This window comes from Apodemus sylvaticus, chromosome 21 (genome assembly GCF_947179515.1).
Source record: "Apodemus sylvaticus chromosome 21, mApoSyl1.1, whole genome shotgun sequence".
In the NCBI taxonomy this organism is placed as follows: Eukaryota; Metazoa; Chordata; class Mammalia; order Rodentia; family Muridae; genus Apodemus; species Apodemus sylvaticus.
Genome location: NC_067492.1, coordinates 18800883 through 18820074, shown reverse-complemented (window position 1 = coordinate 18820074; position 19192 = coordinate 18800883). Strand labels below are relative to the sequence as shown.

The following is a 19192-nucleotide window of genomic DNA, read 5'->3' as shown; positions in this document are numbered from 1 at the left end:
TTCCAATTACGTCTTGAACTTCTGAAATGAGGCCACTTCTGGCCAGAATGACAGCGGTAAGTCCTTCCTTGTATGCCTGCCCTGCAGGGTCGATCTGCAATCTACCCTAGACACATGCTGTGGAAACTCCCCCAGGTCACCCATGTGTCTGTCTCTGTGCAGGGCCCACATGACTATCTCCAGGCTAGGTTAGGATGCAGGTACACCTGTCCTCAGTCACTCCTAGTCACCAGGCCCAAAATCTCAGGAGCCACTTAACAAGCACTGTGAAATCAGACTCCTTAACTGGGAATTGTGCCAAATTTAACATTCTAAGAATTCACGGTGGAAAAAATCTGAGGGGAAGGGAAAGCACCCCTTTTCAATATCCACGAGCTGTGGGCTTATGTTTACATGGTCAGTGAGCTCATGTTCTATCTCCATAGCAAAGAACAAAGACACACTGAAAAACTACTAGAAGCATGAAAGATCCAATTACTGTTAGAATTTGGGCTCAAGCCTTTCTCCAGAATTCTCATTCCCAGGAAAAGACTAAAAAACAAAGCAGTAAAAAACACACACATGCTGGACACCTTAAAAACTAGTTTTATATATCCAGGAGGGTTCAGAGGGCAGAACTGAGTCACACTGCAACCAGCCTGGCTGCACCTTAGCTTGCCCCCCTCTATCTCACAAAGCAACATTGTACAAAACTGTATTTACAGGAAAACAATGGGAATTAAGAATGTGTACAAAAGTAGACAAGAGCCAGAGATTATACAAGGCAGGGGCTTTGGGAACAGGAATGCTGTGTCCACACCAAAGCACCGGGCCACGCTGTTAGAGGAGCAGACTTCGGTGCTAACTGTAGGGGAACCAGTCATTCAGAAGAAGAGTTGAGGGTGCAGAGCTATTGGCTTTAACATTGCAGTCTTAAATACTACATCACTGTTCTGCCATGTGGCAAACGCCAGACATTAGTGATGGGAACAAAAGTGGGACTGACTCTCTGGAAAGCCCTCTGGACTGTCTGATAAAGATGGGCTCAGAAAGCATAGCGGGTCCGAATGTCCTCAAGCTTCTTGGACACTTCAGGTGGGGTTCGGTCCAGCTCTTCAGAGACGTTCTTCTGCTTGTTGGGCTCCATGGAGTTGAATTGCTCACAAAGGTCTCCATCAATCACATTCTAAGACATGGACGAGATGGAGGAATACAAAGTTAAAATGTCCAAAGAAAAGGGGGATCTAAGGTGACCCCCCCCCCCAGTAGTCAGTCAGGGTTTACAATGGCAAAACCCAGTGCAGCCTTTGTCTTTAGCTATGGTCTGCCTTCTAGAAAGGATTATCACCAACCACGTGTCCTCTATCAACTCATTCCTCAATGCTCGTCCACTAGGGGCTGGGAGCTTTGTGTGCGTGTGCAAGCGAGTGTTGAAGACTAAATCCAGGGCCATGTGCATACTAAAAAATATTTACTCACTGAATAAAAGCCAACTCTGCCTTTTTTTTCCTTTAAAGACATGTTATATAAATATCACAGATTAATCTGGAACTCATGATCTTTCTACTTCAGTGCTGAACAGAGGCATCACCATGTCCTGTCGAGAACTATCTGAATCTTAAGAAACAAAGCCAACAGAAAAGGCCAGTGAATGGGCATAGGATTGCTTTTTCTCCGACTCACCTTAACAGGGAAATAGTAAGAACGAAAGCTGAGGTGGTCCCGTCCACAAAGAGGGGGGTGCTCAGACCGCAGGTGCATTTCAACATGCTGGAAGAAGTCGTGGTCCTAATGGAAGAAACAGATTGTCTCTAAAGCAATCCCAGACCATCATTCTTAGTTTGTGGACTGCTACTCCGATGCGTTGGGATCAGAATGTAACCCTGTATCTATACCATAGTATGAAAGACCTTCCTAAAAGAACCCAAGATTCTGTTTCCTAGGTACCTTATCTGTTACTTTATACAATTTCTAGAACACCCCTAATTGTAAGTAAAGGCTTGCCATCTTAGGCAGATTCAACACCAAGAAACAATTTGAGGAAAGAGGAGGTAAGGGCAATGTGGGGACTCAACCTCATGAGATGTGAAAGGGACAAGGATGCCAATTCCTCCAGATAAAGTGGTATAGACAAGTGATTCCGAGCCTCCAGGGATCAATGTGGTCTTCTGTAATGACAGCACTGTCTCCCCCACGTGGTAGTTCATGATGACCTCTGCCTGCAAATTAAAAAGTTTGGTAACTTGGTCTTCCACTTCTCTTCTGTATTCCCAAGAGCCTCCAGGCATGTCAGTCACATACCTCTTCCCTGCACTGTAGGGACAGAACCCTGGGCCTCATGCATGAATGTCAGGAAAACACTCTACCAACTGAACCACAACCATCACTACTCACCAGCTTTTAATCCAAAACTTATGGAAATCTAAAGATTCTTTAAATTTTTTCATCACTTAAAGCTTTGTGTTTCAAAAGCATGCAGAGTCCAAACATTTCTAATAATTACTATCTAAAAACCTCATTAGACAGGTAGGGTAATACATGCCTATAACTGCAGCATTTAGGTAGCTAAGGCCTGCGTTATATAGCAAATTTCAGGATAATCTGATACTGGGATTCTATCTTTTAAAAATGAAACCACATAGGGACTGGCAGCATTAGGAGATGTGGCCTTGTTAGAGGAAGTGTGTGGTAGGGGATGGGCTTTGAGGTATTTGAAGCCCAAGTCACACCCAGGGTGGCATTCTCTTCTTGCTCCCTGGGGATTTAGAAGTAAAACTCTTAGCTTCTTCTCCAGCACCATGTCTGCCTGAGTGCTGCCATACTTCTCATCATGATGAAAATGGACTAAACCTCTGAAACTGTAAGCGAGCCCCAATTAAAAGTTTTCCTTTATGAGTTATTGTAGTCATGGTGTCTCTCCACAGCAATAGAAATCCTAAGATAGATGATACAAACCCTGTATGAAAATCTCAGTATATCACCTGTGTATTACAGGTGAAGGAGTGTACACAGGGAGCACGTGCTAAGAATTGCTTTGGCAATTTTGGCCCCTTCTACAACCTTACCTTCTGTGAAGCCCCATTGAGCAAGCCCCGGTCCCACAGCGCTTTGTTTCCAGTGGGATCTTCATCCACCTCATCGTTGGTGTTAGGTGGGAGCCTCACCTACAAGTAAGTGATACACTCTTAGACTGAGTCCCACGCAAGCTTACACAGCTCACCAAGAATTACGTTTGCCCTGGGTCTTAGCAGGCAACCTAGACAGAGGCTTAAGCCTGTCTTCTGCAGTTTAAGAAGTGAGATGCCACAAAGAATAAGCCACAAACAAGGGCTCAACACTGCCTAGAGCAAAGACAGACCACAGAATGAGTGAGAAATCAGGCTGGGCTGAAAACTACATAAGAGTTTAGCAAAAGGTTAAAAATAAATCTAGCTCAAACTAAGCTCATCTTTATATTATGAGACAGGGTCTCACTATGTGGCTGGCCTCAACAACTGTGGGGATCTGTCTTGCCTCTGGATCAAAAGCGTGTGCCACTGCACTGGCTCGAACTCATTACTCCTGACTCTTGTTCTGTGAACAGGATGAAGGTGAACCAGGGTCCAAGAGAGGTTGGGTGGCTTGAACATGATTTACCTTTACCCATAAATATACCCCTTATTCCTTTGTTTAACCACCCCATGAACCGAGCCAGCTTTCCCATTTATCATGATAACCCAAGGAACCAACATCAACTCACCACACAAATGTTGCCAAACTTGTCTGCCCCAGCCACAGTATCATAGTCGAGAAGGCTGGCAGTGGTGACCCATCTGGGATAGGTGTCATCGGCAAAGATAATAAGCTGGTTCTCATTACGCTTGTAGCGAACCCAGATGAAGCTTTCTTGGACATCAGACACAATTACCCTGTGACCAATTGTCTGGATTCCAGATATGTAATTGGCAATATGCTAGGGAAAAAAAAAGGCAATTTGTGTGATCCTTGAATTTAGAATATATAATTCAGAATCTCAGAGCACAGCTTTCCCTAACTACAACACACAGTATATATCCATCAAAGAACATCAGTCTATAGTAAGTCCTGAAGATTAGGAGGTATTTTGGGAGTAAGAGGGTAGAATGGGATTCTGAAGGTTCAAGCACAGGGCCATATGCATGTTGGGAAAATGCTCTACCATGGAGCTTCAACACTATTTTTTTAATTGTGTATATGCACTCCATGTGCACATGGGGTCAGAGGATGACTTTCAGGCCAGCTCTCTCCTTTCACTATGTAGGACCCAGGAATCCAACACGAGTCATCAAGGTTGGTGGCAAGTGCCTCACTCAACCTGTTGATCCATTTTGTGGTACCTTCTTTGGCTTTTTGAGAATCCTCCACGTAGCACAGGCCAGCCTTGAACTTACAGTTCTCCTGCCTGGGCTTCCTCAGTGCTTGGATAATGGGGATTCACTACTACACTTATAGAAACTATGTTTTGCTAATAGTGGAAATATATGTTTAACTCTCCTAGTTAAATTCCTTTTAAGTCGGGATAGGAAGCTCTTTTGGAGGAACTAAGAACCACTCCTAATACAATGATTTTAAGAATTGGTGCTATTGGACTGGAGAGATGGCTTAGTGGTTAAGAGCACTGCTCTTCCAAAGATCCTGAGTTCAAATCCCAGCAACCACATGGTGGCTCACAACCATCTGTAACAAGATCTTACTCCCTGTTCTGGAGTTTACAGTGTACTTACATATATAACAATAAAGAAAATCTTTAATTAAAAGAGAGAGAGAGAGAGAGAGAGAGAGAGAGAGAGAGAGAGAATTGGTGCTATCAATCTGCCCCACAACAGCACACATACCTTATTCTCACACTTTCGAAGTAACTTCTTTTTCCCCAGGTCATAGACTCGTAAAAGCTTTCCCACACCAATCAGCACTCTCCCCTGGAATGGGGCAATGGCAGCAGGGACCTCTTCCACTGGAGTCTATGAAAAGAATATAATGAGTTTTCAGCCACACTCAGCAGACCCTGGACACAGAACTATTTAAGTATCAACCAGGAAGACAGGCAACAAACAACAATCACTCTGCTCACCATACAAATAAACTGCAAATGCAACAATTAATCCCTATAAAACAATGTATTTGAGTAAACAGGTTCCCAGGAAGAAATGCCTCCAACCAGAAGCATTCCCAGTGCCTGGTGAATGCTGCTCAGGCCGGCCTATACCAGTTACAACACAATGAACTACAGCAAAGCTTTAACATCTAAGAAGCAACTGAGGCTTGTGGAGGGACACGAAAAAGCCATTCTGAAAGTGATGTTTTAATTCTAAGGAAGAGGAGCCCAGCATAAAGAGCGTGACATATTCTGTCCCCAGAGGAAGCAGGCAGGTTTAGGCACTATCAGAATAGAGAACAGAACATAAAATAGTCCTCGGAAAAAGTACACTGCAGGGGGCTGGAGAGATTAGGCTCAGGGATTAAGAGCATGACTGCTTTTCCAGATGCCCTCAGTTCAATTCCCAGCAACCACATGGTGGCCCACACCATCTGTAATGGGATCCAACGCCCTCTTCTGGTGTGTGAGGACAGCAAGTGTACTCACATATTATCAATAAAATCTTTAAAAAAAATTGTAGTAAAATAGAAACAACAAAACCCTACATTTTAGAGTACATGCTTCAGGGGCATTATGTGTTTTTACACTGCACTGTGATCACAGAATGCTGTTCTCCCAAACGGAAACTGTTTCTATTAAACACCAGCTTCTGGACACGCTAATTCTTTAACTGCTTAGTGACACACTAAACACGGGACCAGTTTACTTAACATGAAAGGTAGAGAGAACACGGCTTTCCATGCCAGCCAGGCACAGGAACATCATTGAAGCAACGAGGTCCTAGTACCTTCCAACTGCTACACAAAGATGAATTAGAGTCAACAAGCAGGTCTGTAAAAGACTAGCCCAGCACGGTGTAATACCAGCACTCCGAAGGCAGATCATCTTTGAGCTCAAAGCCAGCCTGATCCATATAGCAAGGTTCATAGCCAAGACTTTAAGTGAGACTGTCTCATAAAACGCACGCACACAAAAGTAAGAAAAGACCTGACCCAGAAGTTTAGTGCAAAGATGGGAGAATCTAGTAAGATCTAAGATCCAAGGGAACTGAAAGTTTGTTCTTACCTTGTGCAAAAACTCCAACTTCTCCCCATTGTTCACAAGCTTGTATGTATACACAAAGCCCCCTGCCACAGATCGAGGGCTCAGTATCAAGTCCTTGGCAACACCCACTAGCACATACCAGTCTTCACCAGTGTTGGAGAACCTACACACTGCCACACTAAAAACAGACCAAGAGTTAGGGTTAGGGTCAAGAGGGAAAAGCCAGGCATTAGTTAAAACCCCAAGAACCCTGCTCACATTACCAAAGCCCCAACTGACCTCAGGTCCTTACCTAAAGGCTGCCTCGTTCTGCTCCAGCTGAACAAGGTCTAGTGTATTCCCCTGGATAGGGTTCATCACCCGAATCACAGAGGCCCACTGCCCATTGCCAGCCTTGGGAGCTCCAAAAATGGATTCTGGGAGGTTTTCATTGAGGAATGCTGCTGCCATTTCTGCGGCCAGCTCCCGCTCGTCCTCCCCTGCTGCTTCTACCATTTCCTAACCAAAAAGCAAGAACAGGTGAGAAACGTGGAGGAGCAAAGAAGACTGTTGCCTAGTACCAGGGTTCCCTCAAACAGAGATTCAAACGGAAGGGCCTCGAGACGGCCCCTCTGATAGAGGCCCTTGTGGCCTGACAGGTATCTAGCTTTAATAAGCGGTGCAGTAGCCACAATGTTCAGCTCTGCACTCAAACCCGATACAAACCCAGATACAATTTAAAAGAAAAAAAAGATTCAAGGGAGAAATGCAAAATAAAAAGATCACTAAAAGGAAAAAAAGTACTAGTTATATCTGAAAAAAAATGCCAAACAGAACTTAACTATGACAAATATTTTCATGTCTGAAAATTCAGAAATGAAAAGCTAGTTCATTCACACAGTACCCCCAGGTTTCCCTAAGACTAGTTGTCATAGATTAGATGTGCTTTCTATATGCTTGGTGCTAGTTGGTTGTTGCTGGCAAATAGTTTTTGAATGAGCTGGTGCTGATGGGAAATCTGAAAGCCATGCAGTCTGTGCTCAAATCCAGGCATCATGTAACACACCCTGTTGCGGAGGCTCAAGGACTGGAGAACAGGTCCACAAAGAGAAATGAATTGGAACCAAGGTCAACACATTTGTCCCAGACCACAGAAAAGCTTATAAAAGGGAGAATTAGATAGGGCAAAGAACTTTGCTTAAAGGTCCTGGAAAAGGGCTGGTTTAGTTTTAGCTTTAGGGTCTAACCCACTTCACCCTTGCTTTTCGGTCCTAGGAATCTAACCTAGAGCTTTGCACAGGGTAGAGATAAATTATACCACTGTGCTACACAACCAAAGCCCTGGTTCTTTAAAAAGTAACAACGATAGCCAAGTGTGGTAGTGTACACCTTTAATCCCAGCACTCAGGGGTAGAAGCAGGCAAATCCCTGTGAATTCAAGGCCATTGTGGTCTATATAGTGGATAACAAAATGTCTCAAAAAACAAAAAGCAAAGACTACAGCTATGTGTGACTCCAGTGCACATGGAAAGCTGGGAGCAACAGGATCATTCAGAGCTCCTGGCGAGCCCCGGCTATGGTCTGAGACCCTGTCTCCAAAGCAGTGTGCATATGGCAGGGGGAAGAGAATTCGAGGAGTTTTAAATTTAAAACTTTTCTAGGTAACTTTGCAGGCGCCCCTTTGGAAGCCGCAGTCATTACCTCAGCCATCTGCTGCTTTCTCTGAGCTTTTGTAGCCTCTGTGTAGGCATTGTGATCCGTCTCGATAATGATGAGGTTATTACTCTCGGGGTGGATGACAAACTTCCTGGGTGTGTACTGCAATGGAAAGGCTACTTGATTGAAGACAGCACCAAGCTTCTCTAATGCCAAAATCCTGTGGTAATAGGCAAGGGAGTTAAAAACATCACTCATTCAGCTTAAGAACTAATGAAATGAAGCATGGTTTGGTCATACAACTGTTAACGCTTAACAACAACATAAGATAACACAATAACAACTGTCTACGCTTAAAGGACAAGACAAGGAGATCCAGGAAGATTTCCTCATTAGCCACACATCCCACTTTTCACTGCAATTGTTTTTTCACCACTGGAACACACTGAACTAGAGCTCTGCACATACTATACCTGCACTGAAATCATCAAAAACCTTACTACTCCATAGTTAATGTAATAACATGAAGTTCAGGCGCCATGGATTCAGGTATTTGAATGGAATTATGGACCCTAAAGCCCATTTAAATGACAGGGTACAGTAGTACCTATGCTAAGGAAAAAGAGACTAGAGGACCTCTGGGGTTTGATGGTAGCCAGTTCAGCTAATTTGCAAACTATTTTCAGTTGAGAGATCCTTCCTCAAAAAATAGGGTTGAGTGTTGATCTCTCCAGCTGCTTTCGCGAACCTGGGAGAGTGGGGCCTAAAAATGAGGTTAAACTCTTATGTGACAACCAACTTTATTCAGAGCATCAGACAACTTATATCCTGAAGGTTAAAAAGAGTCACAGAGTAAGGTTTTCAATCGAAAGGACAAGCCACACCATGCTCTTCCATAGAGGCATATGAATAAGTCAGCTCACTCCAATCTACCACACCTGGAAGGAACACAATACATTCCAAGAATTCTGTGTTCTGAAGAAATTGAGGTCAGACTCTTGTTTTTTTATAAGCACTCAGAATTTTCACATGACTCTATTCTTGGAGTGCATTGTTTAAAAAAGGACTTATTTACTCATTTTATGTATATGAGTACACTCTGTCACTATCTTCAGACATGCCAGAGAGCATCAGATCCCATTACAGATGGCTGTAAGCCACTATGTAGTTGCTGGGAATTGAACTTAGGTCCTCTAAAAGAGCAGCTATTGCTCTTAACCACTGAGCTATCTTTCCAGCCCTGGGCTACACTTGACAAAGGCACATTTGAACATGTTGGAATGCCCAATTCCATCTTTTATATCTCCAGTTTAGTAACTACAACTGCAATAAGCTACAGTGGCCACTAAACGCGACATATTTCCATCATCACCACGAGCTGTGTATTCTCCCGTGTGCTGCACCACTTTATAAGCCAGTGCCTTCATGGTCTGTCCTCTTTATTCCTCCCCGCTCGCTCAGAGGCAGCCTCCAGAAACCTCCCCCAATAAACCTCTCACACAAGGTTTGTTACACGTCCCAAGTATTTGCGGTGTGTGTTCTTTGGCCCCAATCCACCAAGGCATCCTTCCTTCTGCCACAAAACCCTAACAATAGTGAATCCCTATGTTGGTGCCATGTGGCTTGGTAGGTTATCTTGGCGCCTTCTTGTTTTCCCCTTGGGAGTCTAAGCCCCAATGAGACCCAATCCCTGCAACAGACTAACTTTCCAGCCCACTGGGCACCCCATCTTACAATAACAATGGGTAAAAGTGAAGCTCTGGTCCATGTAAACACTTCCCTGGACCCAAGGATGATTGTTGGGCACTGGGTGCCCCTCTAGTATTCATGGAGGTGGAGCTACCTCAAGCCAGTCTTTAAGGCTGCATTTGAGTCTCTTTGCTGACCACAAGGTCGCCTGAAAGCAGCTGTGCCACAGCAAGTGACACTGAAGTAACTGAGGCACAGGCTCTCCCTGCCCATACCACTCATCAACAGGCTGCCTTCCAATTGGCAAGGACAACCCTAAATGTCTACATAGATTTTAATATGCCTTTCACATGTTCCTGTCCCACAAGGCCAGCTGGAAAGAGCTCAGGCTACTACAGCAAAAGGAAGCTTAATAATCAACTCAGGCCAAATCATAGCCATGTTAAAACCCCACCCCCAGTTTCCCCAGGCTATAGGAATTGTCCACTGCAGGTCCCATCAGAATGACAACTTCATGAACTGGCAACTTGATGTTACCCACATGCCCACAGCCCATAAATGCTTTACATACCTCCTGGTCTTGGTGGGTACCTTCTAATGGTAGGTGGGGGTATTCTCCACCACCAACAAAAGGACTCAAGAAAGTCTCTGACCTCCTCCTCTGGGAGATGGTTACCTGCTTTGGAATCCCCACCTCCTTCCAGTTGAACAATGGCCTTAAATTTATCTTCCAAATTTTCCAAACCCTATCCAAAGCCCACAATATCCCTTGGCATTTTCATATCCTGTATCATCCCTAGTCCTCAGGTAAGACAGAATGAACTAACTGCCTCTTAAAAAAAAAATTCCTATCAAACTCTCACAAGAACCTTACCTCAATCGGGTTAAGTTCCCGCTGTTGACACTTCTCAGGCTACAGGCTCTCTCCAACAGACCTCCCCTTTTCCCCATAGTCTTCCTACAAGACCTTGCCTCTCCCCAATCTCCTCCTCAGCACCCCCTTAACTCTGTCACCTCTACTCCCTCGTATGGAACTTTACTGGCCGCTACCCACTCTGGCCACCCACCAACTCCCGTCCATCTCCTACCAGCATGGGCAATAGGTCCTTTTCTCCCCTCCGGATCAACATAGTTTAACCTTTGCCCCCAGGCACAGGGACCCTTCAAGGTAAGTCTTGTAGCCCCACAGCCCCTAAGCCTGAGGCTGTCCCTCCCTGGATCACCTATCCCATCTCAAACCCTTTATTCCTCTACCTGAGATAACGTCCCTTTCTGCATACCAACCCCAACAGGACCTGCTTCCTTAAGTTTCAGAGGACCCCCCAAGATCAACCACCTTGTTCCCAGTTCTAGAAGAATGAGACTTCAATCCAGAAGCTGTATTTGACTCTACTAGATTGGACACAGATTTTTCTTCCTTTCCTTCTAGTCTGCTTCTGTCCATGGTAACTCTTATAAACAGAGACTCAAGGTTTAAGAATTCCTCATTTATAACAAAGAGTCCCTTCAAATAGGATTGGAAAAGTACCACTCAGGCTATAAAACTCAGCACACAGACAGCACTACCTAACCCACCAAAATCTATAGTTCTGGGAAAGTCTCTAAATGTACTAACCTTGCCTTTTGGCTTCTGTAGTTCTACTTCTGGCTAGTTGTTCTTGTTAAGCTGGAGCATGGCTTTCATGCTTTAAAAACTCATCCTGAGGATGAGTTTTAAATTCAGCTCCAGGCTACACTGAGATCCCAAACACCCAGTGTAGTCGCCAGCTGGCCAATAAAGACTTTCTATTGGCTTAAACCCATATCTGAGCAGTAATTCTGGCAACAACACAACAGTGACCATATTTCTAATTTACTCTTTCAAAAAATTTTCAAAGAAAACCTTCACTTACACAAAGAATTAAGACAAATATTTATCATTACTAATAGCCAAAAAGTACAAGTGATTGATTCCCACAGCAAGTACTAGAATGTTCAGTGGCTTTCTTTGTGTGTGTATGAGTGCACGAGCGCCCAAGTGAGTACCTGAAATTTGATCTTGAAGCCAGCCAGCACTGGCTACCTAGTAAGAGTCTGTCATGAAAAATAAATAAGGAGGCTTTAACTCCAGCACTCAGTAGGCAGAGGCAGGTGGATCTCCATGAGTTTGAGGCCAGGCTGGTCTATGTAACATGTTCCTTGGCTACATGGTGAAACCCTGGCTAAAAGAAAGATATAATTCTATAGATAAACCCACAGATTTAACACTTGCTCTAAAACTAATCCTGGGATATGATCATTTCACCAGAAAACAGAAATCTTAAAGTGCAAGACTAGACTAGTTTTACAACTTAGCTCCTGAAGTCTAAACAGAAGCCAATGCCAAGCTTTCAGACTTGGCTCCCAGTTTCTAAAAGCCCAAGCCAAACTAAATTTTAGCTGTAGCACTCTTTTCCTGGTGAAAGATTGTCCTCAGCCATCCCTCCAAACTCCTCAACTCCGACAGAAGCGCAGGCTGAGGCCTAGGCACAGAGGCTTCCTTCCCGCTGGGCTCCAAGCCTAAGGATCTTCTCACCTCAAAGTATTGGTGGAGATGGCAACAATGCCCTCGGGACACTGTTCAGAGGCAAAGCCCGATGCAAATTCCAGGGTCTCATAAGACAGAGGGGTGAGATGGAAGCGAGACTGGTAAGAGTAGCTCAGCCACGAGCGACTGGACATAGCCAGAACCTGGGGAGGAAGAGCTCCAATCAGACTGGACAAGCTTAGACATGGTAGACTGACCCAACACACAACCCAACTTTGGCCTCTAATTTTAGAAAGGAAAAAATAAAACAGAAAAATCAAGCTTTATCAATCACATCTCTCTAGACTTACTTGTTTCCTTGAGTATAAATCAGACATTCTATTATAAGGTTGGACAGCTGTAGAAGTGAATACGGTAACATTTAAGAACTAGCACAAGCCGGGCGGAGGTGGCACACGCCTGTAATCCCAGCACTCCGGGAGACAGAGGCAGGCGGATTTCTGAGTTCCCAGCCAGCCTGGTCCACAGAGTGAGTTCCAGGACAGCCAGGGCTATACAGAGAAACTCTGTCTTGAAAAAAACCAAAAAAAAAAAAAAAAAAAAAAAAAAAAAAAAAAAAAAAGAACTAGCACAGCAGTGGCAATGTTATCTCTAAACTTGGAAGAAAAGGTTCTCATTCCTATTAGGTAGACTCATGATATCACTATAATCCTGGATGAAGGTCCCAGCCTTTTCCACCCTAGATCAACATTCAAATAGGATCAATATTCCTAGAACCTCATCATAATGCCACAGTACCATGGCACGGACCATCTCTTAAAAAACTTGAAAGAACACAGAACTTCCCTTGTAAGTAAACCACCCACAGAGCTAACATCAATCTACTACGTGAATTAGTCAGAAGTTCACAGTGGTACCAACATCCAAATGTCTTTTTACTACTTACAGCCTCCTGGCCTTGCATCCGGACCCGGAAGAGTTTCACAGGACGGGACCCCAGATACCTAGTGCGGGTGTCAGACAGGTCCCCAGTAACAGGGTCTAGGACAGTTCTCAGCAGTACACCGTTCTAATGGAAAAGTAAGAACAGGTACTCCTTTTTATGATGGAAACTTTTATGTGAGATTTTTCCTTTGGCTACTTTAGTAGAAGACAAAGATAGGACTTGGTGGCAAAAACCACATCAATCAGATCACAGCCCCAACAATCAGGAATTCACTCATTTTCTCCTAGTTACTAAGCACCTACTGGCAAAAACCATTTCTCACTATATATACATTTCCTGTACATTAAGAAAATTTCACGTAAGCCAGGTGAAGATGGTGCATGTCTTTAAATCCAGCACTCACAAAGCAGAGGCAGGAGAAGCTCAGAGTTTGGGGCTAGCCCGGCCTGGAGAGCTAGTTCCACGCCAGACAGAGCTAAAGAAATCCTATCTCACCTCCCCATCCCCTCAAAATCATTTAAGACTCTTTGTCTTTCTGCATGCTATTTCCAGGCTGCCCTAACATGTTCTAAGTGTTGAGAAAAATTAATCTATGACAGCACTAGAAGATGATTTTCCTAAGGTGACTATCTACAACTGTGGGCAAAGAATGCCTACACTATATAAAGGAACAGGCTGATACCAAAGAAGGCCCAACACCAATGTCACCCCACGGACGGCCCTCTTACCTGTAGTCCAATGTTCAGGTAAAGGAAGCCAATAGAGCCCCTCTCACCCAGCTCGTCTTGTTTCTCGGTCCCACCCATTTCCACAATACACAGAGACTCAGGCTGGGCTGGGAGGGCCTGCATACTCAGAGGCTGTAAACAGTCCTAAGGGAAGGGGTTGGGGAAGAGAGCTGTAAGAGACAATTTTGGAAAAACACACCCTCACAGAAATCTGTAAAGGAGCAACTTTCTTGAGGAAAGTAAAAATCCCAGAAGAAAACCAAGACAGATGTTCATTAAATCTAAATCTCAGAATAAGTTTTGGGAAGCTCTTGTTTATTTTTTGTCAATGTGGATAATGGTCAAAGTAAGAAAGTCCAACTAGGCCGTTTAAGAAGTAAAATTCCTTTTCAATCAGCAGTCACGGGATTTTAAACTACAGGCAAGGCTATAAAGATGGCTCCAGTAGTTGTTGGCTATAGCTGATGGCTCCAGAACTTGTTCTCCCCCAGAGGACATGGGCTCCCAGGATCTACATGCTGGCTTGAACAATTTCTGATACAAACATGCAAGCAAAGCAAGAGTAATACAGACAAAACACACTACAAAAGGGATTCAAGCCTTTTGCCAAAGAAATGCACAGATCCACAGATCAGCATCCTTAAACTACAGCACTCCTGAAGTGTGCTATGGGAATCAAAGGTGGCAGCAGTGTATAGTTTGCCAAACTGGGTGCCCAGATTATTGCTGGACAAGAAATGGGAGGGGGAGGGGGAGAAGGAGAGAAAGACAATAGGCACAGGGAGCCAGGTGCTTAGGTCCCACCCACAACACTAAGGATGCCACTCACTGATGGGTCAAGGGAGATGATTCTGACAGTGTTGTCCACCAGCCCCACAGCCAGGAACCGAGATCGCTGTTCTCCAGGGGGCACGTTGGCCAAACTCATGCACACCACATCTGCTGACATTTCTTTCCGCTCCGTGTACTCATTCAGCTGTCCTGACTACAGGAGGAAAAACAAAATAGGTCTATGTGCTGTAATTCACCCTGTAGCTCTGAACTAGGGGAAGATGGGCTGTTAAGTCTCCTCTTTTTGCTTTTGAGACCATTATTAGCCATGTTCAGGGATGAACATGAGATCGTGCTGCCCACACTGAGTGCTGGGATTATGAAGGGTCCAAACATGCCTGTTTATACAGTGCTGGAGACCTACCAACTGAGCTACACTGCTAACACCTGTTTTACACCTCACTCTGATTTTTAGTAAGAATCTCACCATTTCAAGTACCATAATCAACTCCACAGGTTAGTGTCCCAGAGGGAAAGGGGGAAAAAAGCAGGATGTGGCATAAATATAAGCTGACATAGACCAATGAACAAATATATAAAACCATTTATCTGTTCTCATGAGACCCCTGAACAAAGCCAGCTGCAGTAAAGCAAGACTATAATTCTATCATGTGGGAAACAAAAGGGAGACAGAGGAACAGGGGTTCAAGGACAATTTAGACCATCTCAAAAACAAAATCCTTTCCAAAAACACCAAAGTAAAATCAAACGTGGTCAAAACAACAACAAAAAACCTCAAGCCTACTAGAGATTTTTGTAGAAGGTAAGTTCTGGATATGTTTTCATATAAAATAACAAAATCAGGCACAGTAACTTATAACTGATCACAACACTTGTGAAGCTGAGACAGGAGGACTGCTGTGAGTTTGACATTAGCCTAGAATCCTACATTAAACCGTTTCTTAAAAAACAAACAAACAACAAAAAAAAACAAAAAAGGGAAAAGAAACAGAGGAAAATACTATCTGCCAAATATTCATTAGAAAATGAGGGTGAGGCACAAAAGAAACAAGCTATTTGACCTTCAAAAAAGAGATTTCATAACTATAATCTGAATTAGATTTGCTAGTTTTTGTTCTTTAAAAAAGGGCCAAACTGTCTTACTTGTGGACACTTTCATTCTCAATTCTCTTTCTTGTGAATGAATACATGTATTCATAAGACACATATGCAGATAACACCACCAATGCACAACATCAGAACCCCCACCACAAGAACCATAATGGAAAATAACACACGGCCAGCACAACAAACATACAGGATCCATCTCGAAATAGACCAGCTCTCCCCCAGTCAGGGCGATGACCACTTGTCGCTGGTTCACGGCACACTTCACGATTGTCTTCTTGCCAGGAGTCTTCCACTCATTGACTCTCTTGTCTGCTCGTATGTGTCGAATGCCATCGGGATACACCTACAAGTCAGTCAGAGAAGACCTAACTAGCCATCTGACCATCACCCAGAATGATCCTCACACCCGACACACCTGGAACCACACAACTGAGGCGCTGCTTATTTTAAATGTTCATGCTTTGCCACATCAGTTCAGAAAGGTCCCAAGCCCATTTGTTAATGATAAAGATGAGAAAAGCAGTGATGGGGAATGACCAACAGAGAGGAAATGTTATGCTTCAAACTTTCCTAATTGCTTAGTTAGTAAAAAGCTGAAAGGAATTAATTCTCAGTACCCCTTTTTTATGTTGCTAAAACATCAGACCCTCTCTGAGGTTTTCTGGAAGGTGAGAATGAAGAAACATGAATTCAAGCACACCACACAACAACAGTACGACGGGCAAAGGACAGCCATGGCGTGCTGAAGATTACGGTAAGCATGCTCACCTGCACCAATGCATCATCTCCTAATAAGGAGCAGGACAAAGTTGGAGTAGTGCCCAAGAACCCAGAGTCCGTCACTTCTTCCACAGTCTCTCCGATAGATAGCACCAGAGTGGCATTCACGAAAGACACAATGATGTAGGCATCAAACTCATCTGGAAAGAGAAAACAAAGGAGCTGTTAGGAAAGAATTCAAATTTACTAACATTAGAAAGGCAGCTGAGACACGGAACAGTTTCAAAACCTTCCACAACACTTCTTTGTGCAGTCACTACACACATGCACACACAGAACAGAATGGTTTAAAGATGACTGAGTGTCCTAGCAACCTCAAAGAAATGCCCAAATACAGAGTATGAATGTCTGAAAAACTAGTATTTCCTTCGGTATTTGGTAACAAGAAGATAATAATAAAAAAATAAAAATAAAAATAAAAAGTATAAGAAAACCTTAAGTAACTGTGTGAAAAACTAGAGCAAATCTGTTTGTGCCAATTGCTGACTAATAGGATATCATGTAGCCCAGGTTGGAATCGATCTCAATATATAGTCAAAGATGACGTCGAACTTCTGACCCTTCTGACTCTATTTTTCTTAGTACTAGAATTATAGGCATACCACCATGCCTTGCTTATAAAGTACTGGAGATGGAACTGAGTTTCCTGCTGATTAGGCAACTGAGCCAACAATGCCTAATTCCAGCCCACTTAAGGAACATTTTAAGAGAAAAAGACCAGCCAGGTATGGTGGGATACTCTGTGAATCTGAGCACTTAGGAGGCAGAAAAAAGTTGACCTCTGAGTTTGACGACACCAAGGCTAAGTCTCAAAACAAATAAACAGACAAAAAAACCCTACCAAAGCAACAACAAAAAAGCCACCCCAACCCCCCAAAAAGATACCCAAGCACTAACTTCTTTCAAAGGAAGCTAATGCAAACATATGATCTTTAGTGAAGAAAATGGACTACTTGAGGCTTGAATATATTTGGTTATTCTAGGGCTGGAGCCTGGGAATCTTAATCCCACTGAGCAGAGAGTGCCAGTTAACCAGGAAATGGGGGAAGGGAGAATGTTGATATGGTCAGTCTTTGACCTCTAGGAGTTCTCACTGTTTAAAAATGTTAGCAACACAGTGGTTATGAGCAATCTTCTAGGATTTGTTTTTCATAATGTAGTTTAAAAAACAAACACTAATGAGTTTCTCAAAGTCCTAAGATCTGAGATCTATAAAAAGGCAATTTTAATAGCATCTCCTGCACAACCCCATTGCCAAAGGCCATCTATTTCTCATACTCTACAGTATAAAACAACTTCTGAGTTATCTACGTCAACAATACAGAACACTGGATACATACTGAATAAAGGTACATTTATTACTTTCATAAATTTTTTCCCACTCTATATTTGTATTTCTAAAACAACTTTTGTGTGTCATTTTGTGCCCAACCCAGAAACCAGCTAAACAAAGGACATAACAACAGAGTAAAGCACTAAACTAGATTGGCAGCTATAGAGCTCTGCTTGCCCTGAGCCTTGTCAGAGCTCAATGCCACAGGACTAACCTACTTACGCCACACACATCAAAGACCATTTTTAGTTTGTATTACTCCAAAATTATTATTAAAACTACTTTAATCAGCATTCTTTATAGTAGGGGTGAAGACATATCACTGGCATAGCCTACACAGGACTCCGACCCATTAGCAGGACATACAGTTTGGTGAGTTGTAATCAGTATTTTATAATAGAAATAATGATATGAAATTGTTTCACACAGTAAGGGTTAAGTGCTGTTTAACAAAACTTCCAGTTAATAATACACATACACAACATGGGTGGCAGAAAGCAACAATCAAAGATCTTTCCCAACAGGCATATTCTAATGATAGATGGATAGATAGATAACCCATAAAGTAAATATACAGTTTTCTAAACCTTAAAGAGCAGTGCTAGACCAGATACTTGGCTTTGGATTCATTAGAAAATGCTTTGGAGACATCATTTACAATGGTTTTACATGTCCAGTCCTGCTTGCTATCATAAAACACCTTAGGGCCTGGTGACATGGCTCAGCACAAAGAGCTTGCTGTTCAGGCCTGGTGATCCAAGTTCCACCCACAGGGGCCACATAAAGATGGGTGGAGAGAACCAACTCCACAAAGTTGTCCTCTGAACTCCACACGCACGCTGTGGCACACATGCCCACACATACATTATAACAAACATTATAAAGTAAATACTTTAAAAGGAAATTAGGATTCAGTTGTCCATAAATGGATTTCTAATAGCTTACAGAAAGACCTGAATTGATCTCAACATGACATCAAACTTAAAACTTTACTCCAGTTCTGAACTTTTGAGTTGGAAATTTCTGACATGTCATAAAGAAACTGCTTATTTTTATGAGAACACTACATCATCTCCTATGTTCCCATTTACTGAAACATGGTATCTTCAAAGCTGTGTAATACTCAAGTACAACCAACTAATAAAGGACTTTAACCAGTTACAATTTCCAGTGTCTTCCCTCACATGAGAGGGGAAGGGAGTGCATCTTGGGAAGAGAAATCATACAGTTTTTTACTTACATATTAAGAGAATGGGGCAGAGAAGGGGTGCCCATGTTTACACCTTCCCTTTAGCCACAAAACCAGACTACTCAGATATAAAGGAAATGCTCAATTAACAGCAGGCACACTTTGGCTAAATAATTCCACAAGGAAGTGAGCAATGACTACTGCTTTAAAAATCCCCTTTAATCACAGCTCCTCTGAATACCAACCACACTATAACTTCTACCATTGCCATTCCCTAGCAATGAAGTCCTGAAACTCATTAATTACTCTTAGAGAGATTATAGGCTTTAAAAGTTGACATTCAAT

At 43.1% G+C, this 19192-nt stretch overlaps 1 protein-coding gene across 3 annotated transcripts in view; it reads right to left on the bottom strand.

Moving 5' to 3' along the window:
* Positions 1–569: 569 nt before the first annotated feature.
* Sf3b3 (splicing factor 3b subunit 3) overlaps positions 570–19192 on the bottom strand; it is a 36537-nt gene continuing 17914 nt past the window's right edge. For all 3 annotated transcript variants that reach the window (XM_052166170.1, XM_052166171.1, XM_052166169.1), the window contains exons 12-26: positions 16314–16465; positions 15733–15888; positions 14473–14628; positions 13644–13787; positions 12916–13038; positions 12018–12172; positions 7820–7994; positions 6432–6637; positions 6161–6317; positions 4833–4958; positions 3719–3931; positions 3045–3143; positions 2055–2198; positions 1663–1767; positions 570–1165 (exon numbers count right to left, since the gene is read on the bottom strand). In XM_052166170.1, coding sequence (XP_052022130.1) covers positions 1025–1165; positions 1663–1767; positions 2055–2198; positions 3045–3143; positions 3719–3931; positions 4833–4958; positions 6161–6317; positions 6432–6637; positions 7820–7994; positions 12018–12172; positions 12916–13038; positions 13644–13787; positions 14473–14628; positions 15733–15888; positions 16314–16465 — 2252 coding nt within the window. In that variant the 3' untranslated portion in view covers positions 570–1024. The remainder of the gene's footprint in view (positions 1166–1662; positions 1768–2054; positions 2199–3044; positions 3144–3718; positions 3932–4832; positions 4959–6160; positions 6318–6431; positions 6638–7819; positions 7995–12017; positions 12173–12915; positions 13039–13643; positions 13788–14472; positions 14629–15732; positions 15889–16313; positions 16466–19192) is intronic.